The sequence below is a fragment of the Brachyhypopomus gauderio genome, chromosome 18 (assembly GCF_052324685.1).
Source record: "Brachyhypopomus gauderio isolate BG-103 chromosome 18, BGAUD_0.2, whole genome shotgun sequence".
NCBI lineage: Eukaryota > Metazoa > Chordata > Actinopteri > Gymnotiformes > Hypopomidae > Brachyhypopomus > Brachyhypopomus gauderio.
In genome coordinates this window covers 16,684,602-16,712,389 of record NC_135228.1, presented here as the reverse complement: position 1 = coordinate 16,712,389, position 27,788 = coordinate 16,684,602, and the positions used below count along the sequence as shown (strand labels likewise).

The 27,788-nt window shown below is 45.0% G+C and overlaps 2 protein-coding genes across 7 annotated transcripts; both read left to right on the top strand.

The window, feature by feature from the left end:
• The first annotated feature begins 1,173 nt into the window (after positions 1 to 1,173).
• Positions 1,174 to 7,293, top strand: LOC143482419 (E3 ubiquitin-protein ligase rififylin). Of its 3 annotated transcripts, none has more exons than XM_076980780.1 (6): positions 1,174 to 1,401; positions 2,186 to 2,361; positions 2,497 to 2,913; positions 3,836 to 4,046; positions 4,480 to 4,509; positions 4,617 to 7,293. In XM_076980780.1, exons 3-6 carry the CDS (start codon positions 2,623 to 2,625, stop codon positions 4,796 to 4,798), a joined length of 714 nt encoding a protein of 237 aa, XP_076836895.1. In that variant the 5' UTR covers positions 1,174 to 1,401; positions 2,186 to 2,361; positions 2,497 to 2,622; the 3' UTR covers positions 4,799 to 7,293. The 3 variants fall into 3 exon arrangements, with proteins under 3 accessions (XP_076836895.1, XP_076836893.1, XP_076836894.1); XM_076980778.1 differs by having other exon boundaries at positions 1,176 to 1,401; positions 4,614 to 7,292; XM_076980779.1 differs by lacking the exon at positions 1,174 to 1,401 and adding an exon at positions 1,456 to 1,708 and having other exon boundaries at positions 4,614 to 7,292.
• A 151-nt stretch (positions 7,294 to 7,444) lies between these two features.
• Positions 7,445 to 27,683, top strand: dixdc1b (DIX domain containing 1b). Of its 4 annotated transcripts, XM_076980775.1 has the most exons (22): positions 7,445 to 7,548; positions 7,780 to 7,818; positions 11,780 to 11,909; positions 12,471 to 12,596; positions 12,690 to 12,942; positions 13,706 to 13,825; positions 19,520 to 19,617; positions 19,723 to 19,880; positions 20,340 to 20,426; positions 20,739 to 20,792; positions 21,119 to 21,169; positions 22,371 to 22,475; positions 22,576 to 22,629; positions 22,798 to 22,890; positions 22,994 to 23,065; positions 23,146 to 23,220; positions 23,474 to 23,635; positions 24,564 to 24,630; positions 24,836 to 24,944; positions 25,070 to 25,178; positions 25,414 to 25,493; positions 25,739 to 27,683. In XM_076980775.1, exons 2-22 carry the CDS (start codon positions 7,789 to 7,791, stop codon positions 25,743 to 25,745), a joined length of 2,040 nt encoding a protein of 679 aa, XP_076836890.1. In that variant the 5' UTR covers positions 7,445 to 7,548; positions 7,780 to 7,788; the 3' UTR covers positions 25,746 to 27,683. The 4 variants fall into 4 exon arrangements, with proteins under 4 accessions (XP_076836890.1, XP_076836891.1, XP_076836888.1 ...); XM_076980776.1 differs by lacking the exons at positions 7,445 to 7,548; positions 7,780 to 7,818 and adding an exon at positions 9,061 to 9,313 and having other exon boundaries at positions 24,878 to 24,944; XM_076980773.1 differs by lacking the exons at positions 7,445 to 7,548; positions 7,780 to 7,818 and adding an exon at positions 9,062 to 9,313.
• The last annotated feature ends 105 nt before the right edge of the window (positions 27,684 to 27,788 follow it).

Below are 27,788 nucleotides of genomic sequence, written 5' to 3'. Positions count from 1 at the left end.
TGAATGCATGTACCTAACTATCCCTCTAGTACTGACCACATTCTAAATGACCATTCTTTAATAGAGGGGTTTGTGGTAAACAGCACACCCTGGTGGTGCTATCAATGTCTCACTCTCGCTACTCTGATCTACGTCCTTGGGCTGTATTGACGTCTGCACTATTGCTACAGGGCCAGCATGTGGGTTCAGCATGTTTGTATGCAAATGCTAGATGCTTCCCATAGCCTTGATAAGCGTTATTGATGCAATCGAATTAATCTATATAAAGTTTATTAGCACGACACCAGCGCCTTTTCATACAGAACTGTCAAATACAGTGTAGCTGAAATATGTCACATCACTGAGATATTGATGTTCATTTGTGAATTAGCTAAACGTCAGTGACCTTCGGTGACCTTTATGATACTTCAATATGTGATGTTCATGAAGCAAGGTTGCCAACTTTTGACGTTCGCTTGGAGTGAGATTTTAACATGGAGCCGGTGGCGAGTGTATTTTGTTGAGCGGGGGGGGGCGGGATAAATAAACTGGATATTTTTTTTCGGCGTGAGATATCGGAAGTGTGGCGTGAGAGCGTGTGAAAACGGTCAAATGCGTGTGTCTCACGCTCAATGCGTGAGAGTTGGCAACCCTGCATGATGTGCAAAGCAGTATCATGAGCTACTGGTCCATGGTTTGGACTGCTTGCATATTTTATCATTAACCCTGTTCATAGGTGCCAAATAACACTACAATGTACGTCAATTACAATATACTAGATTTAGGAACAACACCAGTTTAACCTAATGTGTCCTGTGGATCATGTATTTATTGCTTATCAAAATTTCTGTTAGCAAGGATATGTATTCGCTGGTTATGAGAAAGTAGAATAATCGTTCACAGTTATTCCAGCAGGGGGCGGATCAACACGTGGACCCGAATATCACGAAAGAAAAACCCTGAAGTAAATACGATGCAAACCACCACAGCCGAGTTGAGCTGAAGTGCCGAGAGAAACGTGTTAATGACGCCGTCACATTAGGCGACTTGCAGTTTTTTTTACGAACTGTATATAATATGCCCTGCAGTTGTTTTTTCTTTACAGTTTGTGGAAAAGGACAGGGAAAATACATCACAGGGAAAAAAAAAATATATCACAGGGAAAATACGTCATTTCCTGCTCGGTTAAAGTCGGCCGTGACAGTGTGCGCAAAGCATCATGGGTACGCACGGCCAGATCAAAGCGCCGCTTTCTGTCGCGTGCGTGACTGGACGTCGCGAGCGCTCCTACGTTCGCTAGCGACGTTTATTGGGTCTGTTTAGGACCCGGTCCGGTCGGACGGCGATTTACGGTCTATGTGGATTCTGCCGCTAGGGTTTCAAGATGGCGATGACTAAAGGGACGTGCTGCTGGTGTTCTGGGTAAGCTCGGCCGAGTGTTTTCAGTTAGGTCCTGTACTGGTACTGTACTGGTACTGTACTGGTCCTGTACTGGTACTGTACTGGCTAGCGTGTGTTACCTGTCAGTGGGAAATGCGCGTCGTGTCGTTATCGCCGCTGGAGGAAACACACCGAGCCCGATGTAGTCGTGTGTTCTCGGTACCGAGCCCGCTGTAGTCGTGTGTTCTCAGTACCGGGCACCGTACGTGTGAGTCCCCACACAGCTGCACCGTTACACGGTCCAGATGTGCATTATAACCTCAGTCCACCTGACGAAGCACTTGAACAGGTAGCTGTTGTCTCCTCATGTATCCACATAGATCAATATTGCCCACAAAAATGTTACTTAAATAATTTGTCATACTATATATATATATATATATATATATATATATATATATATATATATATATATATATATATATATAATTATATTATTATATTAGTATGACAAATTATTTAAGTAACATTTTTGTGGGATATATATATATATATATATATATATATATATATATATATATATATATATATATATATATATATAATTGCCCATTGTACGTTCTATCATGTACATCAAAGGTATGATCATGATGAGTGTTAATTGAATTGCTAATTGAGGTACTTAAGCACTTATGTTGAACCCTCAGAGTGTGAGTGACTTAATAACAATCCAGGTGCAAACTACTACTTATTCCTAAAAACAAAAATGGCAACATAGACACCAGTAGTTGATATGAGTGGGATTTTTTGTTGTTTGAATGGTCAGGAAGGGGCAGGAGAGCCTCCCGTTATAGCCGTCTCTGTGTGGACACAACCGCCACCGTGGAAGAAAACAGCAGCTCATGGCACCAGGCCTACACAAACTCGGGCTACAACCCCTCTCCAGCACCACCCGAACACTTGTGCAAGGCCTGTGGTGGCCAGTTTGACGCAGCGAGGAGGGTGAGCAAAACGCCGTCTTGAATCATCCAGTAAATACAATGCCAGTGTATTCCTGAGAGTTTTAGAGCAGTCCCAGATATCAACCAATCAGATTGTTGGTATTGCTGGAGTTGACCCCTGACCCCCTCCCTTCAGAATGCCTGCGTGGACTGCAGGAAGCTGTTCTGCAGCCGCTGCTGGGAGCAGCCGGAGCTGCTCGGGCCCCTGCTGTGCCCCACGTGCCTGCGTTTCCACGGCACCGGGTTCGAGCGTGCCGAGCTCATGCGGCTGAAGGTGAAGGAGCTGCGTGACTACCTCCACCTGCACGAGGTCCCCACGCAGATGTGCCGGGAGAAGGAGGAGCTGGTGGAGCTGGTTCTGGGCCAGCACGCCCCCACCACCAGCGGGGGCAGCACCGGCGGGGGCGGGGAGTCCGTCTCACAGGCAGCCGCCGCTGCCCCACACCCTGGCCTGCCGACCGAGGAGACAGAGCCTCTCACGGAGGAGGAGGAGGAAGAGGAAGAGGAGGAGGAAGAAGAAGATGATGACGATGAAGACGAGGACGACGACGAGGTGTGTAGAATTTACATCTTAAGAAACGTATACAGTGCAAATGTATTCAACCGTCTTAAAAGGCAGAATGAACTGAATTACAAATGACACACAAATTGCTCCAGCTAAAATCCAGTTTTCAGCAGATTTGCTCCAGGTTTTTCAGATTAGTGGGAAGCTTGTGACTGCAGTTCTCAAACAGCTCAAACAGATTCTTGATCAGACTGAGATCTGTGCTCTGATTGGCTGTTGTAGAACATCCACCTTTTTGTTGTTATTGCCTTGTGTGTAATAGCCTCATTGTCCTGCTGAAACATGGAGGTGTTTTTGACCAGACTGGAGGAGGTTATCTTCATACCTTCCTGTATTTGGCACCATCCTCTTCCAGACCAAGGGTGGTGATACGGCCTCCCTTTCCTCACAGTTGCTATAGCAATGCTCACTGCATATCCAAAGACTTGGGAGAGGGGGTCTTTTACCCAGGAGAGATTCACAGTTTGAAGCCAGTCTTTGAAACCCACTTCAAATTCATTTATTTTGAAGATCTGCACAAATATCAGTGTCATTTGTAATTTGGATGGATCTGATGACTTTTAGGGGTTTATTCGTTTGCAAGGCACTATATTCATAGTTATTGTTTATATGTATATATATCCCTTTGATAGGTTAATTCTGTCTTTTCTAATAGTAATACATTGTATTTGCAACACACATTTTCAAGGCAAGTTTACAAGGTATTTTATGCAGTCAATAAATGAGTAATCAACTGAAAGTAATTTTTTTTACTTTTTTTTTTTTTTAAGGACAGACCAAAGTAATTTTTGGACCAATCAAGAATAATGGACGATTAGCATTAATGACACCTTTCAAATGTACTGCCCATATGTGACTTTACTACAGAAGTACTGTGACTGGTGACGTCATGATGGTGTGTATGTCACAGTCCACAGACAGTGACGAGACCCTGGTGCACAGCCGCCGGGCCTCCCTGTCCGATCTGAGCAGCGTGGAGGACGTGGAGGGCCTCAGTGTGCGGCAGCTGAAAGAAATCTTGGCACGCCATTTTGTCAACTACAAGGGCTGCTGTGAGAAGTGGGAGCTGATGGAGAGAGTGACGCGGCTCTTCAACGACCAGAAGGACCTCCACAACCTGGGTGAGTCCTGCACCATACAAACCGTTGGAATACTAGAAAAAAACATTTTGGTCATATACTGTATACTGGATACTGATTTGGGGCCAATCAGGACAGTAGTATGTAGTAGTATGTAGTAGTATGTAGTAGGCTGTAGTAGTATGTAGTACACTGTAGTAGTATGTAGTATGCTGTATCCTACAGAACTCCAGCCTCTTACATTTTATAACCCCAACCATACTGAATTCATACCAAACCATGGGGTTCATACCGTGATGTGAACCGAACCGTTAAACTTGTGTACCATTACACCCCTATACCGCATGCATGAAACTGCATACTCTTATCTCTTATTTAAGATTATCTTAAGAATATGATGCTTTTGAGAAATAGAGCTCTGACCTTTGAAGAACAAGAAAGTATTAACATATTTGTTTTTTGCTCTTTTATTCAGTTTCAAATACTAAGACGGAACCCAGCACAGGTACGTACTGTCACAGGTGCTTCGCCCAGCCTTTATCAGAACCTGTACACGTGTAGGAAAGGTCGTGTGCTACGTTGACGATGTGTCTCTCACTGTGGCTACAGCAGAGCCGTCCGAGCCCGTGGGCCAGGAGGAGAACCTGTGTAAGATCTGCATGGACTCGCCCATCGACTGCGTGCTGCTGGAGTGTGGCCACATGGTCACCTGCAGCAAGTGCGGCAAGCGCATGAGCGAGTGCCCCATCTGCAGGCAGTACGTGGTCCGCGCCGTGCACGTCTTCAGGGCCTGACGCCCCCCCGGGGGGGATAGACCATCTGCCACACGGCTCCACGAGAGTCTCGAGGATTCGCCCTCCCTTCGGTTTTGATTTCTAGCATTTCCGTTCCTGCTGAGAGTTTTCGTTGCTGATGTTTAGGTTGGCTGTGTTTGGTCCGGGCGTTTAGTTCTTGCGGTTTCTACGTGTCAGTCGTTTGAGTTCAAGGATTGTCGGATTTCTCATTGCCGTCGGCTTTGTGTCCGTACTTGCGCATCGACATGGGGCTGATCAACAGGGTTCATGCTGAGTTTTGATAACTGCACGCACTCTGTTGTGATCTCTGCAATACTACGTTTGATACACTGTGTTTTATCCGATGTTCAGCAACTTATCAATGCTTTGAAGTCAGTGCTATGATGTGGCTACGGCTACAGCCCACTTTTCCACTTCGGACGAACATTTAGTCTGTGATCCTCGTGTGCTGGGTCTTGAGCTGTTCTTCTGCTGTTCCAACGTTCTCACGCCCGGGTGGGGCCCCCGCAGCAGCCAAACTCTTAGTCCTTCGGCACGATTAGATGAGCTGTCGTCTCCATTGCCATCGCGCTGCTTCTTATGCACAGTTCTGCTAAGCTAATGGTATTCCAGATGGTTCCGTGGTCTTCCCTCAAATCCACTCAGCTGTAACACTAGCCTTGTCTGTGATAGGTATAAGGTGCTCTTATTACTGTTCACGCGTCCATGTAGTGCGCTGCACCGGAGCGCTTTTAAACAGACTTGGTAGGCAGCTTTGGACACAATAAACCAATGCAAAATGTTCTGAGGTTCGCCTAGAGTGAAACGTGTTTATACATATAACTGTAAATACTCCGTTTGGGTTGACTCAGAACTGACTTTTTGGGTCATAGGAGACTCGTGAACATTGCAGCCTCTTCAATAAGTGAATTAGTAGGATTTGATTTTTGAGTTTTTTCTAGATCCTGAATGTAACGGGTAGATGGGAATATGCTTCTGGCCCACATATGAGGCCCTGTGCCCCTGAGCAACGGCCTGCCAGAAAAAAATGTGCTTTATGTTTGTGATTACATTATTCCCTTGTAGGTTTGGGGAATGTCCAACGCATAGACAACACTCACTTTTGGTGCATTTAGTGTTGATGCATTGTCATTCAGCTTTGAAGTATTGACTGTACATTTGAATACATATTCTCTTTTATTTTATTTATTAATTTTTGGTGAGTTTTGTATATAAATTTTAGGTACTATCTTAGGTAGTTACCCAGGTCTGTTTTAATGCCACATTGTGCATTATTTGAAGACACGAAGATGTGATGTCTTGTCAAAATTATTGTTCATCTCGTATAAAAAGACTTTGACTAATATTCTGTAATCGGTTAATGGGTGTATGTGAGAATATAAGGCAGTGTTTTTTTTTATTATCGACTTTAATAGTGGCCAATGCTTAAGCCTGTATTTGAAAGTCAACTTCTGTGCATTACCAGTCATAGTGACATTGACTGATTTACACATCTGTGCAGAGTAAAAGCTTTAGTCTTCTGATGTGTTTTTGCCTATGAAACAGATGCACAAAAATGTGTGTGCCAAGTTGAGTTGTTCTCTCTAAGTCTTCAGTAGCCTGTGTTACTGTCTGAAGACCTAAATGTAACTATTGTGAATCTGAATATAAACCAAATCAAATAATATGAAATACAAAACAGTTGTTTATGCAAGGTAAAATGTTCTACTATTTCAAAAGTACTGTGATACTGTACTTAAACGGTTGTTTTCAGGGTCTTCGAAAACGCTATGTCTATGTGGAATGCAGCGGTGACAACAAAGTATTAGAAAACACTATATCTATGTGGAATGCAATGATGACAAATCCTTAGACAAATTAGCTGTTTTAGTTAGGTACTATATAGGATGTGTATCCTGACTAAAATAACAATCCTGAGCATAATATATTAAAGTATGATTAAAAGCTATATATGCATTTGCTGAAAAAGGATATGTGGATGTTTGAAAAGAACTTGGAACTGCTCTTTTAAATATGTTTATGTTGACATTTGATTCTGGTTATACATTTGTGTGTTCTTTGTGCTTTTGTCAAAAAATATCTCAGTATTGCCAGAAATACCAAATCGGCAGTCAACTGACATTGATTCAACTGATTGTCTTGGATGTTTTGCTATACATTTATCATGTAACTCGCATGTAAAATCGACAATTTTGTCTTGAATTGACAGCAGTGAGCCAACTGTGCTAAATGCTGAATTTATTCTAAAGACTACAACGCTTCTGGGGTTTATAATTATGGAGAAATATATTTTTTAAATTTTGTTACTATAAACTGTGTTCTTGTGGAAATATTTGGTTTGACAGTTTTGTATCAATAAACAAATCTGTAATATTCAGTTCCGAAAATGCCGACAATTAAATCTTGCATTATCCTCTTAACAAACCCTCAGAAATTGTCGTCTTTAAAAGCAACCACCAGGGGGAGCCAAAGTGCTGCACTCATTATACTGAATAAACTTATCCCTATCGGTAGGATACAACTAGAACTCCACGTGGTTTATGTTTGTACTCTCAAAAACATTTTTTTGTATTGTATGACATCTGTTCAAACCTAGTCTAACTTATTTGTATACGCTACATGTGTGTATTAATAATCACTAACACACCAACCACCCTCAAAAACTGCGACAACCACGTGGTAGTGTATGTGGTATCCATAGAAACGGCAGCACCGGGACTGGGTGATAAAGGTACTGAGATTTGTGTTCGGTAAGTCCAGTTTGGCCATTAACCAGTTTAGCCATTAACAGGCTGACCAGTGTCCCCCTGGTGTAGTTGGGCGGGTTATCTCGCTAGCTGTGCTGCTAGGAGCGCTGGTGTTGTTCAGTACAGCTACAGTAACTAGCATAGCTGCTGTAGATGGACCTGTGTTACTAATGGAGGTCTCAGGCACAAAGAGCTACAGTTTTATTCCTTATTTCCCCGCTGTTTCATTCACAGACCATTAAGATGCACCGATCCTCGACTGCGGAGGGCTCTGTGAGTATATATGAGATCTTTAGCTCACGTTGGCTACGTTGGAGTATCAGATGGTCGATTCCCTCTTTATGCTTTATGCAGATTCAACATCTTTGCCTTTTCTAGAGATAAATCGATAGATATATACGTTATTGATTCCAGGGGGAAACTCCAGAATATCATCTGGATGATGTATATTCTCATTCATTTATTTACAGGGATTTGATTGTTTAAATTAGTCCGCAATATGATCATCGCACTGTAGCCCTGCATTTAGTCTAACTAATGCTGATGGAGGTTCACGCATCAAGTGCGCAAGAGCATAACACTTATGACTGGATATTTTACATTTCTTGTATGATAGGGTGAACATGTTATTGTTTGTGGTATGACTAGATACCCGATGTAATATGATTCAGGGTGCATACAAGGATTTGCAAAGCACAAATATGGTTTCCTAAGGCTTGTGATTTTGGTCATAAATACATGATATGATTTAGCCTCGTCTCCAGGCTGAATAAGGAAGTCTGAAGCTGACAGGAAGGATGTGGTGTGGTGGGGCTGTACACAACACATTCACCCTCAACTACTAGAAACCTTTATTGTTATGAACTGTTAACAGTATGCACTTATAATAAGTTACCTTAACATTATATTACATTCTAATACATTATAATACTATAAGATAATAAACATTCTAATACCTACTGATGATTGATCACTTCCTGTAATACTGTGAAAGAGTATATAATTGGCTCCAAAACTTTCTTGAGCATTAATTTTTTGTTCTTAAGATGACAACACAGTCACAGTAAAAGATGCAGTATCTTACACTTGTAATTACTTTTAATTAACGGGAATAATACTGTAAAACGTGTTAGGCCAAATGATACAACTGGGATAACTGCTGCACTCATAAACAGTTATCCACACGTTTTTTAAATGGACACTGTGTCATGATCTATTTACTTCAGTGTAGGTATAACATTGTAGACAAGTACATTCGTGCAGAGCCATCGATGTTCAGTAAAATTGCATTGATTTAATATTTAGATTTCATGCAACTTTCTCCAAATGGTTTCTGAATACATTCTGATCATTGTTCACTTGTAGGAGCGAATATAACATGACGAGAAACAGTAATCGATGTAGTTTTGCTTTAGCCCAAAACCTTACCGCGGCGATGCACACAACTTCAAAAAGCTGCGGCGTCGCCATGACGACAGTGGAGCGGCTGCGTGGGGCGCATGCGCGTTGTGCGTTCACTAGTCCGTCTGGTATCCTGTTACTGGAAGCCAGCAGTGGTTGCACACATATGGCCATCGCCCGAGCTGGGGTGTTTGGTTTGGGCTCTTTGTTTCACCATTTTGTAACGATGCGCACTTAAAAAACAAAAAAACCCAGCGAACAAGACCTTGAACACTTCCTCTACTGGTCTCCATGAGAAGGTAGAAGAATGATCGCGTCCTTATCTAGAGGAGATCTGCTGGACGTGCTGCACGAAGGGTTCAACGAGGTAGATGTTCAACTACCACACAACTTTACATTCTGGTGACTTAGGATCATCATTCTGGTTTTGTGTGATATTTAGGTGATAAATAAAGGCTAGAGAGCTTTAAAGTCTTTATGTATGTTTATGGTAAAGTAGTGAAACGCCTCCTCCTGTCAGTGAGTAGAGGAACATCTCGATAACTTCATGTAAAGTGTGTAAGGTTCCTGTGTAAGGTTCCTGTGGGCAGTACAGTACATCATGACGTTAATGACATTCGCTAACGTCGCTAAAATCTGCTGTCTTTCATGTAAAGTTTTTATTTATTTAGCCGTTTACTATGAGAAATAACTAGCTGTTACTTTACAGCAAGAAGTGTCTGTATAGTTCATCATCCTACCTCGAAGTGAAGGCATTATCTCTAATACTGAATAAACTTCTCACAAAGACCAATGTACTAATTTGTTAGAACTATATGGAGATATTTAATGGTCGAGGTGTTTATTAACTACCATAGGGTTGGTTTATTAGCATTTGCTTGAAGTGCATTGGTTTAGGTTAGAAATACAGTACTTCTTAAAGTCCAGTTTTAGAAAACCACTGATGTATAGAGTGGTTCTGTAGAGAGGTTCTATCAGCTTGAGAAATGTTCTCCAAAGCCCTGTACAATCTCTTACCACCACACCTGTTGGACTAGGGTTTTTCTAGCAGCTGCCTCTGCATTTCACCATAAAGCAGCTTTGTTGTTCTGTCTGCTGTGCAGCTGTGGCACCTCCACACAGTGGAGGTATCTGCTCGGTTCTCAGTTGGCAAATTTGACATCTTATCAAGTATTTGGCCTAGGCGCTAGAGTTAGCGCCGTGTTCTGTGCAGCAGGATCAACTGCTAACACGGCCTTGCTCCTGAGTCTTCTCTGTGTTGGGTATTCTCTTGGGATAACAGCCGGTCTGGATAACTTCAGCCACTTCTAGCAAGATATTTACTGAACAGGGCTGCCGTTGTACTAGGCAACACACTATTGGTAAACATTAACACCCTTTTAAGGGGGTGACTGGGTTTCCCAAATGGCCACAAAATATTTTTTCTTCTTGTTTAGATGTAAAACCCCAAAGAAGGGAAGGAATGTGGCATACTAGCTGTTTTTCCAGCTGGAAGTGGATTTTATTTCACAATTTCACCACAAGAGCTGAACAAACTCCTCTTTCAACTATGGCATTTGCTTTAAATATGTTTAGTGTTAAGGTGATTGCGTAACAAACAAACAAATCCAATGTGTAGCCCGTTCTTCTGTGTGTGTGTCTGGTTTCTTTGAGTGTATGAAAAATTTACATACATTATATAGAGCAAAATGTATTAAATACATTACAGTCACATTCTGAAAAAATGCCCATTGTTTCCTGCTATAACTCCACAAATACCCACTGATGCAGAGACCAATCATAATACATTTGTATAGTTTTCAGACATTGTCAGCTTTATAATAATAGTCATAAGCAGACTGCCAGACTGAATCTACAAAAACAATGTGGAAACTGAAATCTGTGGTATTTTATAGCTCATTCCTTTTTTTCTCAAAAATAACATTTGTTACATTTCCTGCTGTGTGTTTGGTGGGTTTTGGCAAATAATATAATTTTCTTGTGAAAAGGGTTGACATAGTTATTTGAAATATTTTCTATTTTAATTAAACCTGATATTTTTTTTGTGCTCCTCAAAATTCTTTAGTAGCACCTTTTTGAAAATGAGCTGTAGTTCAATGTGTTATCATGTTGCTAGAGGGCACAGTACAGTAGTCCATACTGGAGCACCTCATAGCTGGATGAACACCACTGCGTTCTCAGTGCATCCCTACATGTGCTGACTGGAAATAACATGTAGGATAAGCCTTCGCGATGTAATGAGGCGGAGAAAGTGGCAGTCGGACTAATCCGGGCTGTTCGGTACGGCACGTTACAGGTGAAGCCGGGTGAATGGGGAGGGATTTGCCCTCTCACAGGGTCTTTGCCCTAAGCAGCAAAGCTTCATTGAATATCATTTATATTCCTGCAGGCGTCATGACCGAGATACCCTTTCCACCCTTATTGTCCATGTGCCAGCCAGAGGGATGAACTAGTTTAGAAAAATATACTCCTTCATAATTAAAATGCCTTTAGCTTATGATTGATGTGTCAGTAGTTGGCTTACGTAATGTCATCCCCCACGGGTGAGACCAGACTGTCATTCTGTGCTCTTGTGCCTACATACCTTTCAAATTAGTTCCAGTGTAATTATTTAAGTAACCACAGTAGATGCTGAATAATATAACAAAAATAATAAGCCCCAAATTTGAGGAAAAGACTGAAACAATATATAGCTCAAGGAAATAAGTAGGACTGGGCACTTTCAATACATTAAAGGGTTTTTTAGGGGTTATAGTCAGTAGTTGCAACTCGCTGTGCATTTTTGGGGGATTAGTCCAGATATTGGTACATGATTGAGTGTGGTGTTTTCCAGCAACAGCTGGCGGCGTACGTGTCCTGGGTGAACGCTCAGCTGAGGAAGAAGCCAGGAGTGAAGCCCGTCAGTGATCTGCGGCAGGATCTCCGAGACGGTGTGGTGCTGGCCCACCTCATCCATATAGTGGGTACGACAGGGCAGCCAAGGCAGCCATCTACCTTCTCTTACCACAGTAATTACAGTACGCCTGCGTCTAATTAAAGCTCTTGTCCTAAACGAATAATGTCTTCGTTATATCTAGTATCTTAATCACTTAAATGTATGCAATTCTATGATTGTGGAACACATGAAAGAAGATTGGACACAATTTTTGTAGATGTATTTTTTCAACAGGAACCTCTAATATCTCATTTGTTAGTTGTGTCTAACTTGGAGATTCACACTCCTGCAGAGATTAGATCCAGCCTCCAACCAACTTCACACACCTTGCGATAATATCAGTCTCTATCAGTCTCTATTAAAGGCCTTGATTAAGTGGGTCGGTCACGTCAACTCAGAGTTGCAGCTACGATACACGAGGTCACCCTTTTGGCTGTGTGTATATGTTGCAGTGAATTTCCTCTTAAACTGCACCGTCCACCGACGCTGGTCTCACTGTCCTAAAATCACTGCTGAAATGCTGCTGCCTGCGTGTAATCCGGGCCGTAATCCGGGCCGTAATCCGGGCGTTTGCGTTGTTGTTTGGTAGCTGGAGAGCTGCTCGAGGGCATTCACTACTCACCACGGGACAACCAAGAGCAGAGGGAGAATGTGGAGAGAGTCCTGCAGTTCGTGTCGTCCAAACGCATCCGCATGCCCCAGACCTCCGCCAGAGGTGACCTACACAGCACGGTCAGACTGACGAGCTCCACGCCTTTGCTGAACGCCTCTTCATCGTTCTCTCTCTCTCCTCTCTCTCTCCTCCCAGACATCGTGGAAGGGAACCTCAAATCTGCCATGAGGCTCATCTTGGCCCTGGCGGCACATTTTAAGCCGTCCGCCTCAGCCAGTCACAGATCCGGCACGGCCGTGGGGAGGAGCTCGGCGGGGTCTTCGGCCAATCACAGGCCTCTCTCCGCTATGGCGATGGCCCAGAGTGCGGCGGCGGCTTTGGCAGCGGCCCGGCACGACGCCGTCCACTCGGGTCGCGGCGTCCTCCACCTCAGACAAGACCGGCACAGGTCAGCTCCCGCTTATGTTGCCCCTTGTGGTTGTCTGCATGTAGTGCAGCTCATTTGTACAAAGATATAAGAATTCAGGCCAAAATCTACAGACTTCAAACAAACTAATTAGTGTATGTGTCAGCTGTGTAAACAAGTTGGGGTGTGTGCTTGTAGATATTTGTTGCTCCTGAAACTAGTGAGTGGCATAGTCAAGAATTTAACATGGCAAGTATTTTAAAAAGCAAATTTATATACATTTACACTGAAGTTCGATTTTCCCTAGGTTCAGATTTCATAGAATAAGTACAGCCAAATTGTAGAATACAATGTAAGGCACACTGAGTGTTGCACTTACCACAATAGCACAATATTATGAACAATAACAGAAACAGCTACATAAAACATTTTAACTGTAAAATTTATGGCATTTAACTGCACTTCACAGTACTGATTACATATACTGCCAGATGTCCATATAAAACGTAAATGTGTTTTCAGTGTAGTAAGCAAAGTCTGTAGCAACTACATATAATAGCTAAAAGACAAGAGCAATGGATGGAGCAGTGTTTCTGCTGTTATGTCTAAGGAGACTGATTAAATTTCTGTCTAAATCTCCTGCTGTGGGTCGAACTTTAACCTTTAACTGACATGAAGGATGCGCTGTGCTGATGTGAAACCCCTCCCCTCCCCCTCCCTCCCCTAACCCCTCCCCCCTCCCCTGACCCCTCCCCCTCCCTCCCCTAACCCCTCCCCCCCTCCCCTAACCCCTCCCCAACCCCAGCCGAGGCTCCAGTGCTGACGAGGACACTGAGAGCCCATGCTGGAGCGTGCGGGCTCTCGTCCAGCAGTACGAGGGTCAGAGAGGGTCGTGTGAGGAGGACCCAGACACGACACCCTGCAGGTGAGGCCCAGTCACCCAGCGGGGTATCAATGGGGCAACGGGACACAAAGGGTTTTGTTTGTGCATTGTACTGATGATCCATGAACAGACTCACATAGACCGGTCTAGGACTGTGTCTAATAAGCACAGGTTATAAGCCATACCTGCGTGGGGGGAATCGGTCCTGTGTTCTGATTTCACCCCCCCACCACCCCAGGTGCCCCCTGCCCAGATGTGAGCCGTGGGTCTCGGGCCTGCAGGCGTGGCTGCTGTGGTTAAAGCACACTGGCACAACCGGGCCCCTCTCAGCCAGCGGGAACAATAGCTCCATTATGTCCGCTCGGCCGGACCCGTCCAACTCTGGGGTGTGCGGCGTCACTGGAGCCAACGGCCTGTGCTGTTTGGACCTGGGGCTTGAGTTCCAACATGTGACCCTTGTCTCCACGTTCGTGTCCCTGCTCTCAGGGTGGACCACGTGCACAGGGCCGTCTCCCCAGGACTTGGCGATGCTTGTTTAGTAAATGTGCGATGTTGCTGGGATGTTGCTGGGATGTTTTGGGCTGTAACTCCCTCAGAGGCCACAGCATGCCTCATCATGCTCATCTTCCTCACTGTTGACAACAGCAAACGTGTGACTGCACACTGGTCTCCTGCACACTAGTCCTGCAATTGTTAACCTGCTATCATCCTATCTTAATCTTTCTGATGGACTAGAATTAATTTTAGCACTCTTTGACGTGTAGATATTTAGAGGAAACAACACGTGGCTTCAAATGCAGAGGAAAACACAATGGCATGCAGCACCTTCACGTGTGACAACTTCACGTGTGACAACTTCATGTGTGACACCTTCACGTGTGACACCTTCACGTGTGACACCTTCACGTGTGACAACTTCACGTGTGACACCTTCACGTGTGACAACTTCACGTGTGACACCTTCACGTGTGACACCTTCACGTGTGACAACTTCACGTGTGACAAATTCACGTGAGGCACCTTGTGTGTGTGGAGGGAGAGAAGTGCAGTAAATGCCAGTATGTTTCTTTCAGAGGTTTGGGTTGTGTTTCAAAATGGCGCAAGAGCACATCTCCTTCAGGAGGAGCAGTGCAGCTCCAGTTCTAACCAGTGTGTGCCAGGATCGCACAAAACAACAGCGTGTTTATCTTTGACTTGATAAATGCATTTCACAGCAGAACATTAGCCAGTTCCTCTTGCTTTTCATCAGGTCTGGGTTTGTGTGTTGACTTTTTAAATTTTGCCTAAAGAGAAGGACATCCACAACCAATGGCAGTCATTTTTTATAAGAGTAGTGGGCCTTTTTTGACCAATAGCAGCACAGTTAATTCAGAACAGGATTCCCTGCAAGATGCAAGAAACCCAAAGATGGGCTGAGAAAAATATCATATGATTAATATTATGAGGTGAAATAATCATCTGATTATTATTACCAAGTTATATTCAAGTGAAATATGCACCAGATAAGACCCTTGTGTTTGAAATATTATAGATTCAGTATCCACCAAAGAGTCATGCACCTATGATCAGTATTGTATCATGGGTCTAATTATAGAAGGATTTGGCCTAGATTACACTCAGTCAGTGTTATTACCCAATTGACTCTCTTTGTATAGTTCAGTGATCGTTACTGTGCTTTGGGAGAAAAGGTGTCTACTGGCATCTTAAGAGTTTTGCCTTATGAATCCTGCCGTGGCCTCCAGTAAGTCATTCTGAGCAGTTATCTAAATTCCCACGCTCCTCTGATTCTTTTAACCAGCCTTACTTATGACAGCTCCCTCTGCTTTGAACATTAGCTCCTCAACCCTCCAATCCTCAAGAGAGACCAGGGGAGGAGGGAGGAGGGTTCAGAGGAGGAGGGAGAGTGGAAAAGGAGGAGGGCCGACCCACGTCTGACATTTCAGCCAGAAAAAGGAGAGAAAAAGGAGAGCAGGCGAAAGATCAACAGGAGGAACGTGGCAGTGTTCTCCGAGAGCCTTGTGGGGGAGGGGAGAGGGGCTGCAGGCAGCACGTGAACGAGGGATCGTCGGAGAGGAGAGAACTCGCACAGCGACTTCCACAGGGAGCGAGGGAGAGCGGGGCAGGATGCAGCTGCCCCAGCGTCGGAGCGGTGCCCCTCTCGGCCGCTGAGGCACCGCGGGCCAGAACAGGATCTCCGTACGTGCCACGTGGGGAGCAGCAGAAGAGCGTGTAGCTGGCTGGAGGACCAACCGGCCCCCACACTTCAGTTCTTCAGGGGGCTGATAGGGGCACGCGGGGCTCCTCTAGCCCGGTTTTGCCTCTGTGAGAAAGTCTCCCGCTGTCCGCATCTCTCTCTGAGGACGTGTTGGTGGTCGTGGAGTGTGTTGGTGCGTGTTTGTGCGAGGAAGATGCCAGTCACCAGGTTTCCAGCCATTACTGCATGGATGAGTAGCAAAAGTGCAGTGGGCTAGCAACTTCAGGCCAATATGGGAGCTAAACAAATCAAATGGTAAGGCTTCATTCTCCACGTTTGCTGGTTTTGTGAACTGGTCTTACAGCTTCTTTGGTCTCCTGGTTTGTTGTCTAAACTCAGCTGTGACTGTGTGTTCCCTGGTGAAACTTGGCTCCATCCTTTTTTATGATTAATAGATCGTCCTCATTTATTTCCTTCTAATAAGATCCCACTACCCTGTTCAGTACTGAATGCTAGGTAACACGGTTATGTTCCCTGTTCTGATCTTGAGCCTAATCCGTGGGAAAGAACTCTGTGGGTGTCCCAGGCTGCCTGGACTCTGTGTTGTGCTTCAAAAAACGGATTATTCTGACAGCACCCTGCGTTGCCATCTAACTGTCGAAAAATCAGCACCAGCCTCAGAAATAGAATGTCAGCTGTCATCTTTCCCCAGACTAAAATGTAGAGTTTGTCTGTTCAGTTTGTTTTCTTTGTCAGTGAAGGCTGTCATAGTCACTCAAGTTTTAACTGGTGTCAGATGCAGATGGAGACGGTAGTTGAGCTTTGAGTATTGGTTTGGGAGTGTCCTGCTGATTTAAGACCGTTTTCATGTGTGTCTGATGACAGAAACTGAATTTAACTTGAATAGTTTGGCTCGTATTTGTCTGATGTCTTTTGAACAGCTAAGAACGGAGGAGATTCCATCTGCCTTAGTTAAGGTTTGACATGCTAATTAAAGAAAATTTAAAGTGTGGAATAGCAAAAGGTCATTCCTTCTCTCCCTTCTGTCTGGACATGCGTAGGAGTTTTGATGTTCCAGCTATTTAACGCCATGGCTGTTTTGTTCTGAAGAACTTGATTTTTTGTTGATGTGTAAATATGCTGTTCTGCTGGGCTTCCTGTGATTAAGTCTTATCACAGCTGGTTTAATGTGGAGTGAGTAATGAGCCATGACAAATAATGTCTGGTGCAGTACTGGAGAGAAAGAGAGACGATGGTTTTCCTGTTGGGAAACGTTGTCCTAGACTTCCTGTTTTATGTACAATTACATAAGAGACAAAGATTCCCCATTTAGCAGTAGTGGTTTATCACACACAGGATCAGCCACATTCATGGAATTACATCCCAGGCCAAACCTCAGGCTCTGCCTGTCACCAGTGGTTTCCTCATCACTGCAGCGTGATCAATATGGGTGTAAAGTGCGTGGGAAGACCTTTGAACAAATCCTTGCTAGGCTTTGATTAGTGCTAAGAGCTGAAATGTATTTTAAGCTTGAGGTGGGAGTTGTGCTTTCATATGCTAAGGGTTTTCTGGACACAGGCAACGATTCTTGAACTGTCCTTGGTCAACAGGCCTGACTAATCGAAACAGAGGCTGATCACAGTGGTGTACTGATCTTCTGGACTCCACCTCGGGCCTTTTGAAATGCTTGCACAATGTTATTTCATGCAAACTTATGAGCAGAGAACTGCTGACAGTACCCCGTGTATCCTGTTTATTACCAACTTTCGTTCTAAGGCTAAGAATGATCTTCATGAAAATAGTCATATGCACATGAGGGCACTAGATGTTGGTCATATTATTAGTGCTGCTCTTACTAACTACTGACCACTGGGATTGAAACTTTGAACCAAATAAATCAATACTTTATCAGATCAGGAATTTCAAATCAAGAACAGAGACACATTATGAAGTATACGGTTCCTCACATGGTTTCTTTTTAGTATAATGGAGTGTTACTATCGCTGTGCCCTGTGCCCTGCCCTCGTCCAAAACTGGGGGATTCAAGACGAGTTGAGTTGGGGGTTTTAATGAGATGGGGGTCTCTAAAAGAGGCCACGCCCCCTCCCCTCAGTCCACAACGTGAGAAAGACAAAACAAAAGGAAGAAATGCAGAGACGGCAAACCATCTCTTTCAGTGCCTGTCTTCTGTCCCCACTGCCAGGCTAAGGACAATGCAATGAGTCACTTCAACACAAACACACACACACACACACACACACACACACACACACACACACACACAGATCTCAGCAGCTATTCTAATCAACCAATCCTTTGTTTCTTTGTAGGACTGCCATTGTTGTACTAAAAAGTAAGATGTCTTCTTTCATGTCCTTCTCACATGCTTGCATCAGGCACATCCGAAACATTTAGAAAACCTGCAGGATTTTACTCTCCGTGATGATCACAATAATCAAAGTGTCATGTTTCATATCTCAGCTGTGGTTGATCTATACCAGCTTTTCTGAAAAATCATATCATGACATCATCTTCAGTCTGTAAGGATAAATGTCTTAATAGACGGCTGTGTGCTGATTTTATCAGCATGTGAAGAGACTCTAGAGGTGATTTAGACTACTTGCCCTCAGAAAGACTGTTGTCAGTTTGGCTGGCTGAAGGTGTATGTGGATGTAGTCATTCCCTGCATGGACACAGGGGGGCAGTATGGAATGAGGGAGATCCTTTGTCCTGGTTTGTTTTGGGGGATGGGTTAAGTGGTTTGTTAAACAAGATAAAACTATAGCTACGGTTCTCCTGAAATGTTGTGGACATCTGTTGGTGTGGGTGTGTGTGGGTGGGTGTAAAAGAGAGAAAGGGAAAAGCTCCTGGAAGGTGACTGTGGCCTGGCTGTGGTACAGTGCCCCCTGCTGGCCTGTGTTCACATTACAGTCCTGTGCTGTTGGGCCCGAGTCACCATGCACTTGTCAGTCTGTCATTTGGAACGTCTCCCTGCTGAACAGATGACAGGGCACATGACACATCGACACACATAAACACGTAGTTTACATGAGCTCTGCTGCCTTCAGCTGATACAAAAATGAACCTGCCATCGTTAAACCAGTTAAGCTAGACACAAACGTGCTGCTCTGTTAAAACATTTCTCAGAGGCATCTGTTTATCACAAGGTTTTGAAGTGAACTTTTACTGATATGCCCTCAGGTCAAGCAAACAGCAGCCAACTACCCTAAAGCCTATATACAACACACAATATTCCAAAAGGGATCATAATATGTAGAATATTAAAGGTATTTTGATGTATTTTAATTGCTTTGTAATGTGTCAGATTTCCATTGGGAATCACATTGCACAAAATTCTTTATAGTGCTGAGTCTCCATGATGTCGTGTTTCTGAAGACATTGTCGTTTTCTGTCAGTTGTCCTTTCCTGTCTTGTTTTTTTGTTTTTGTTTTCTGGGTGCCACATTTGTCTGAGCTTTAAATAAACATCATCTGGGATCCGAACTGAACATTAAACATTCTTTTTCTTCTTTGTCCTCTCAGCTTGACCTCCCCAAGCCCCACCCATACTCCTGTCAGCCTATCAGAGGAGAGAGGACAGTTTTTCGACAGCCAATCACGAGACCCCAAAGCTGAAGCAGGTACTTGCACTACTTCTTGTTTGGTGAAAACGAGTCAGTTTGATCTTGTCTTCAGTGTACGGTTAGATAAGGCTGTGACCCGTCTACTCCCTGCTGGGCTCTCAGATGACGTGTTCAGACTGGCATCGTGGGGCCCGGGAGATGCCCTGGAGCATGATGGGAGGTTTGTGGCGAGCTGTGCCTGGGAGGAGCAGCTGTGGGAGCAACAGGAACAGCTGCAGAGAGAGATGGTGGAGGCCAGGAGGATGGTGTTGGGTCTACAGGTCACTCGCTGCTTCCACACACATCTACTCCTCACAGCCCACGCCAACACGCTGTCCACATTTCTTCATGCTTGCTAAATTGTGTATTGGCCGTGTCTGTAGTGGGCTGTGGCGTTCAGCTGTGGTATCGGCTTTCAGGACTGCTCGTATTTGTTTTGAGTGTTGGCGCTGTAGGCAGCTCGGGTGATGAAGCAGGATGTTTGAAACCCAAGGATGCTGCCGATGGCTGTTAGAAGAGAAATGAAGTCACATGATGCTTATCAGTTCATGGCAGAATATTTGTTATGTATGCTTTCGGTTGTTCATGTCTCCTTAGCTTCGTATATGTGGCAAGTAAGGAGACGGTGTGTGTGTGTGTGTGTGTGTGTGTGTGTGTGTGTGTGTGTGGGTGTGTGTGTGTGTGTGTGTGTGTGTATGTGTGTGTGTGTGTGTGTGTGTGTGTGTGTGTGTGTGTTACAGGCCTTGCTGCTCCATGGTTCATTACCTGAAGATGAGCAGGAGGTCTCGCTCAGCCTGGGAGTAGTCGAGAACTCTGAACAACAACTGGTACGTTTGTCTTCGTGACCCCCCCCCCCCCCCCCACATCCCTCTCCATAGCTGTGGCCCACTTGGTTCCAGCAGGCTGGGTCAGGTTACTGTGTGGTGAACGCTGCATTGTCTGTGAGTGCGGTGCAGGTATCTGTCCCCCCCCCCTGTTCACTCGCTCCTCTCTCAAGCTCACCGGCAACGTTCGGACATTTTTCTCCCTCTCCGCCTCCCTGCCTCCTGTCTCCGTGTGACGGGGTTCATTTCGATTTGTCTGGTTGAGCATGGTGTGTTTAATCTGGCAGTGAAGGAATCCGGTGTGGTTTTCCGCAGGTTATAATCCGCGGTCGTCTTGACCAGAGCATGGAAGAGAGTCAGGAACTGAAGGTAGCCTCTTTTGTTGTAATCTGATAGTGTTCTCTGTTAGTTCAGGACATTCCAGTACATGTGCTATTTTGTGATTACTGAACTGACTGTACCTTTCGGCAGATTTTCAGAAGATATTTCTTATTTTTATTCTTTAAGCACTGAAAATGTAGTGTGAAAATGACCAAATTACTGTTCTATTTTTATGTAGTTGCAGACATTTAAAATGAGACGTTTTAATATCCTCCATCTACTATCTATAAATAGTTAAACTGTTCTTTACGCTACTTTTCTATTTGGGTTTTGTTTTTGTTCTGATCACTGGTGTATTTCATCTTGTCCTGTAGAGGGAGCTGCTGAAGTACAAGCAGGAAGCACGCAATCTGCACGGAGTTAAAGTGAGCGTTCCAGAGCTTTATCTAGCTGATTCAACTGATGGGCTGTGTGTGATGAATCCTGATGGGCTGTGTGTGATGAGTCCTGATGGGCTGTGTGTGATGAGTCCTGATGGGCTGTGTGTGATGAGTCCTGATGGGCTATGTGCGATGATGAGTCCTGATGGGCTGTGTGTGATGATGAGTCCTGTTGGGCTGTGTGCTGTGTGTGATGAGTCCTGATGGGCTGTGTGCGACGATGAGTCCTGATGGGCTGTGTGTGATGATGAGTCCTGTTGGGCTGTGTGCTGTGTGTGATGAGTCCTGATGGGCTGTGTGTGATGATGAGTCCTGATGGGCTGTGTGTGATGATGAGTCCTGTTGGGCTGTGTGTGATGAGTCCTGATGGGCTGTGTGCGATGATGAGTCCTGATGGGCTGTATGCGATGATGAGTCCTGATGGGCTGTGTGCGATGATGAGTCCTGATGGGCTGTGTGTGATGATGAGTCCTGTTGGGCTGTGTGCTGTGTGTGATGAGTCCTGATGGGCTGTGTGCGACGATGAGTCCTGATGGGCTGTGTGTGATGATGAGTCCTGTTGGGCTGTGTGCTGTGTGTGATGAGTCCTGATGGGCTGTGTGTATGATGAGTCCTGATGGGCTGTGCCCTGTGTGTGCTGAGTCCTGACGGGCTGTGTGTTGTGTGTGATGAGTGCTGGTGTGCTGTGTGTGACGAGTGCTGGTGTACTGTGTGTGATGAGTCCTGATGGTCTGTGTGTGTGATGAGGCCTGATGGGCTGTGTGTGTGATGAGTCCTGGTGGGCTGTATGTTGTGTGTGATGAGTCCTGGTGGGCTGTGTGTGTGATGAGTCCTGATGGGCTGTGTGTTGTGTGTGATGAGTCCTGATGGGCTGTGTGTTGTGTGTGATGAGTCCTGGTGGGCTGTGTGCTGTGTGTGATGAGTCCTGGTGGGCTGTGTGCTGTGTGTGATGAGTCCTGGTGGGCTGTGTGTGTGATGAGTCCTGGTGGGCTGTGTGTGTGATGAGTCCTGATGGGCTGTGTGTGTGATGAGTCCTGACAGGCTGTGTGTGATGATGAGTCCTGGTGGGCTGTGTGTTGTGTGTGATGAGTCCTGGTGGGCTGTGTGTTGTGTGTGATGAGTCCTGGTGGGCTGTGTGCTGTGTGTGATGAGTCCTGATGGGCTGTGTTGTGTGTGATGAGTGCAGGATGCTCTCCAGCAGCGTTTGGCGGTGCAGGAGGCCTCAGTGCTGCAGCTCAAACAGGAGCTCCTACGGACCGGCATGAACCGGGATGAGCTAGCAGCACAGAACGTGAGTTGGGGTGGGGGTGTGTGTGTGTATTGTGCTCATGTGTGTTAGTGAGACCTCTGAGGCCACATGATAATCAGTGTGTGTGTGTGTGGTTTTGTAGGCTGAGCTCCAGAAGAAGCTAGAGGAGAGAAACCAGCTTCTCTGTGAATATAAGGTACAGCAACTCCTCCCTACACAGACAAGAAGATACATATCAGTATTCAAATGTTCTTTGTTTCGTTTTCACCCCCTCTTCCATATCATTTCAATGGCTGACTCTTAAGACACTCCTCCCGCGTAAGATCTAAGCAGTACTGGAGTCACTGGTGCTCTTGCTGTGCAGAAGGAGATTGGGCAGAAGGAACGTCTCCTACAGCAGCAGCAGCTCCGGCTGGATGAAGCCCGGCACGTGATGACAGACAGCAGCAACCAGCAGGTACTGCACCCGTCCGGATCCAGCGTAGCAGCCCCCATAGGTGACCCTCCACCGACTTTGACAACTTCCGCTCTCCGCACCTCCTCCTTCTGTTGAACCCCAGGCTGACCTGCAGAGGGAGCTGGAGCGCAAGCAGAAAGTTCTGGAGGAGCTGATGAATCAGGAGCAGGATGAGGTAAGACCCGAGCAACTCGCGTGTCTTCACAGGTGCAGCTATTTGTAGTGAGGGGCTTTGAGCTTTGTCTTGTGTTTCAGGGTCCTGGGTCTCAAAGCAATGGCTACCCTCATTCTGCGGTCTCAGAGCGCTGTGCAGTACAGTCGCACAAAAGAGTGAGTGGCAAACTTTCCCCCTTGATGAATACAGTCATCCAAACCACCATCTGAAAAGTTATTTTATTACTTCATTATTTTTTAATGAAATATTACTATTACATGTCATAAAAATCTGAATTGATCTTAAGATTGAATCATAAGATCTCAATAAATCTGTGATGAAATAAAAGTCATTATGCGTCTCTTCACAGTGGATTACATATCTAGCTTCTGTACAGTGGGCTGATGGGTAGTGGTTGTGTTCTGGCAGACAGAGGAGCTGCAGCTGGTGCGTGATGCCCTACGCAGTCTGAGGAACAGCTTCGGAGGTCACGACCCCCAGCATCACACACTGGACACGCTGGAGCAGGGCGTGGCCAGCCTCATGGACCGCCTCTATACACTCGACTCCCATCACAGGCAGGAACACAAGGTGGTGGAGCAGCACTGTATTCACACACACACACACACACACACACACACACACCCCAGTTTGGTATTTTAAAATATCTTCTGAAATGAAGCCTTTATTACCCCTAAGAGAATTTGTCTTAGATGGTCTGAGCATGAAGTTAAAAAACCTAATGCATAATACATGTAAGAGCCACTGAAGAATAGATCAAAGGAGTCCCTGTAAAAGTAGATAAATAAATAAATGACGTCCATTCTGCACATACCGCAGTGCCAGCAATTAGGCACAGCCCCTCACACTCAGCAGCACATCAATTACACCTGCTGTCCATTATCCACCGGGAGAAAAGAGCCTGTGTTGAAGAGATGAAGCTTCTCTTCCCATCCAACACCGTACCTGTGAGGTCTGGGATTACCTACCAGCTCGTGTAACGAGACTCCATCACTCCAGCGTCCACCAGCTGGTTTAATTTGGGGGGGAGGGGGGGGGGGGTTTGTGCCCTGTGTTATTCTGTGTAGTAAACTATCAGATGCAAGAAAGGACATCTCATTGAATCTTGAATGTAGGCAGTTGAGCTTCTCTTATCAGGTTATTGTACAATTATTACAATCATTATTTCTTGTGTAGATATGACCATATTAGCACTATTATTCATGCTAATGTGGTTTCCTCATATGCTTCTTTTCTATAAAAAGTTAAATGGAATAGCATTAGAATTTGAACATTTTCTCAATTCTCACATCTATCTGGCTGTTGTTTTGTTATGGTGTGGGCCAAATGTTTATAACATCCTACCGAGAGAGACCTTTTGTAAACGCACGTGCTGCTAAATGTTTTAAACTGCTAAGGTCGTGGCTCCCGTCTGGAAACGGTCAGGCGTGTAGCCCTGTCGGAGCCTGGTGAGGCGTTTATTTGGCTAACTGAGAGGACTCTTTGTGACCTGTTTCAGGTGAGGGGGAACTCTCCCCCACGCAAGGCCACACACACAGAGCGGGACTCCTGGCCTCCCAGCACCAGTAAGCTCCACTCGGATGGGGTGGGTGGGGGGGGGGGGGGGGGGGGGGGGGGTGGAGGTAGGGGTGCAAAACAGTAAAAAAAAAAAAAAAAAAAACCTATTCTTGGCATGAATGTCTTTTCGTGTCCAAAATGAGAGGAGGCGTAGGCGTGTGGTGTAAGCGTATACGTGAGTCATGTGTGTTGTGAATGTGTGTTTGGCTACAGAACCCGCCCACTCTCACAGCAGCCCTCTCCTCCCCTCCGCAGCCTGCACCAAGGTGCTGTACTTCACCGACCGCTCCCTCACACCCTTCATGATCAGCGTCCCCAAGAGGTCAGGCACTTTTCACACGTCTCACGACGCCTGTTCTGAGATTATACGAAGATTCCATCTGCATACGTTTTAGCGTGTCCACTGCACGTGGTGGTGATGTGTTATTTGTATGTACATGTGTTAAGATTGGGAGAGATCACCCTTCGAGACTTTAAGGCAGCTATTGACCGGGAGGGCAGTTACAGGTACCATTTTAAAGCTCTGGACCCTGAGTTTGGTACTGTGAAAGAGGAGGTAGGCTAATTTCACTTCTTACAGCTCACAAAACTACTCAAATCACTTGGTGTTGATATTGTCTTTATTTAAGTTGACCGCTACGTCAACAGGGTTTGTTGAACTGTTGAAGACCTGTCGTGTTAGTCAAATAGTGGTATTGTACCAAACACGGCAAAACCAGTAGGCAGGTTGCTGTTGAAGGGATCAGTGCACCAGTGTGCTGAATTAGCTGTGAACACTTCCTGTCCGGCAGGTCTTCCAGGATGAGGCTGCGGTGCCGGGCTGGGAAGGCAAGATTGTAGCCTGGGTGGAGGAGGACCTTGAGGGGGGGAGGTAAACCAGCACACACACACACACACACACACACACAGAGTTCCTCATAGCCGTTTTACAGTGGGACGCAGGTCCTCCGTCTTTGACAAAGTAGTGTACTGTTATTGACAAAGTGTATTGTTATTGACAAAGTAGAGAACTGTTATTGACAAAGTCGTGTACTGTTATTTACGTGCTGAGGTACTGCACTGTATAGATTGATATTCACACTATACCACTCTTTCTCTTGTCCCCCCTCCACACAGGACCTAACAGGAGGCCGGGGCAGACCCGCACTAGGGTGTGATGGAGGTGTGGAGAGATGCAGGGAACCGTGCCAAACTGCCAAAACTAATGTGCGTGTGTCCGCTACACACGCTGAGCTGCCACTCTGAGCACCTTGAACTGGTGCCCACCGCCCCTTCCTCGTTCTCCTGCGGGTTAAACAGAAACGGCTCCACAGGAAAGCCAGCGTGAGGGTCAGCGGGTCAGCAGGAAGTACCGATGTCACTACTGCGCTCTCCACGTGGGCACAGCCTCGCCTCAGCGGGGTGCCCGAGCACAGATGTTATTTCTCCGCACGCTCCGTTTGGAGCCGTTTGTCAATTTGTCACGCTGTGACTACAGAAACCTTTTGTTTGGCATTTCAGAGAGTGCAGTGTCTGAAGTCTCCCATTTGTAAAAGTGCCAGAAGGCTGTTTTTTTTTAATTATTTTTATTTTTCTTGACAGTTTGTAAACAGGTGTGTGTGTGTGTGTGTGTGTGTGTGTGTGTGTGTGTGTGTGTGTGTGTGTGTGTGTGTGTGTGTGTGTGTGTGTGTGTGTGTGTGTGTGTGTGTGTGTGTGTGTGTGTGTGTGTGTGTGTGTGTGTGTGTGCGCATGTGCGTGTGCACTACAATGGTGCATAGAATAGGTGAACAGAATGTTCTGTACGTTGGAATATTTGAAGATTCTTAGAGAAACCGAGGGTGCCCCAAGCTAGATATGAGGGGTCTTTTTCATTTAGAACCACTGGACATATTGAGTAGTTATTGATGATTACTCTCATGGTAGAAGCATCACAAATGATCCGATGCATCCAGCAGCCTTCAGCACAAAAGCACAGAAGGATGAATAAATATGATGTCAGCTCAACCTCTCCTCCAAGCACCAGGATGAGTGTAAGGTGGACATGGAGCAAACATGCTGCCTTCAGTGAAGGCCCTGCCCAGAACAGCAGTTCCTCTCTCAGCTTCACTCTTTATGATCCCACTGGTCAGTTAACCCTCTCGTGGTCAGATTGCTTGAGCCATTTTTTTAGATCTTTTAAATCTGCATAGGTAGTCGAAGTTCATTGTTGTTCTTTTTAACGGGCATAATAAATAAATCGCTTGATTTCCTTAAGATACATATTTCAGGCACTGTGAGTTTAGAGGACCAAATGACTAACAATGTTTTTTTTTCTGGATTTGGTATTTTTAATAAGATCTGTTCATAGTGAACCCTAGATGTTACTTCCAGTCATTTTGTTTCATTTTATCTATTTTTTTTTTCTTAACAGATGGTTCCATAAACACAAACAGATGGTTTTATACAGAAAGTATAAAAGCTCAGTTTGTCTTCTCTTATGTTAAGCAATGAGGGAGGGGGGGGGGGGGGGGGATTTGTAGCAGTCCGTTATTATCTGCATAAAATGTTTGACAAAGAAAACGGGGGTCAACACAAAGATGTTAGTTTTATTTATTTATTTTCATTTGTTTGTTTTATGTGTATGTAATGTTCAAGAACTGAAGCATTACTGCATTGAATACCACAGTAAGGAGAGTGTGTTTAGACTGTACTGTACCGTAACTGGAGAAAGGTCATTCCTATGAGATTTACTACCAGTGTTGTTGTTGAATTTGTTTAATATATATGTGTAAATATGTTTATACTATAAGAGCAACTTGATTCTTTTATATTTTCAATGTTGTATTAATTCTGAATGATGTCTTAAATGATGCTTGCTTTCATGTAAGAGGCTGTTTCCTGTAAGCGTCTGATCTTGTTGTAGTACGGCCTGATTTACTGTTCAGCGTTGTGCTTCAACACCTCAGTGGTATCACCTCTCCTACTATCAACTTCAAGACTGGGTTGTTATAAATGTGGATGGCTGGAGTGTTATAACAATGGGTTGTTGGGATGTTAACCTACATCAGTTATTTGGTTTCCAAATAAACAATTTGAATTGCAACATGTTTATCTTGAAGTTTTTACGTGACTCATAAGTTAAGAGTATTTTATGTATATCACAGCACATCTATATCTATCTATATTGAGTGGTTTGACGAAAATAACA

What these genes read in the sequence shown, in the direction of transcription:
- dixdc1b (XM_076980773.1), top strand. Translation starts at nt 9,254, where the DNA reads ATGATCGCGTCCTTATCTAGAGGAGATCTGCTGGACGTGCTGCACGAA. An exon ending in AGCTTCTCTGTGAATATAAG is followed by an intron (nt 22,630 to 22,797) that starts GTACAGCAACTC and finishes CTTGCTGTGCAG; the next exon opens with AAGGAGATTGGGCAGAAGGA. An exon ending in CAGTACAGTCGCACAAAAGA is followed by an intron (nt 23,221 to 23,473) that starts GTGAGTGGCAAA and finishes GTGTTCTGGCAG; the next exon opens with ACAGAGGAGCTGCAGCTGGT.
- LOC143482419 (XM_076980778.1), top strand. Translation starts at nt 2,623, where the DNA reads ATGCGGCTGAAGGTGAAGGAGCTGCGTGACTACCTCCACCTGCACGAG. An exon ending in AAGACGAGGACGACGACGAG is followed by an intron (nt 2,914 to 3,835) that starts GTGTGTAGAATT and finishes TGTATGTCACAG; the next exon opens with TCCACAGACAGTGACGAGAC. An exon ending in TAAGACGGAACCCAGCACAG is followed by an intron (nt 4,510 to 4,613) that starts GTACGTACTGTC and finishes CTGTGGCTACAG; the next exon opens with CAGAGCCGTCCGAGCCCGTG.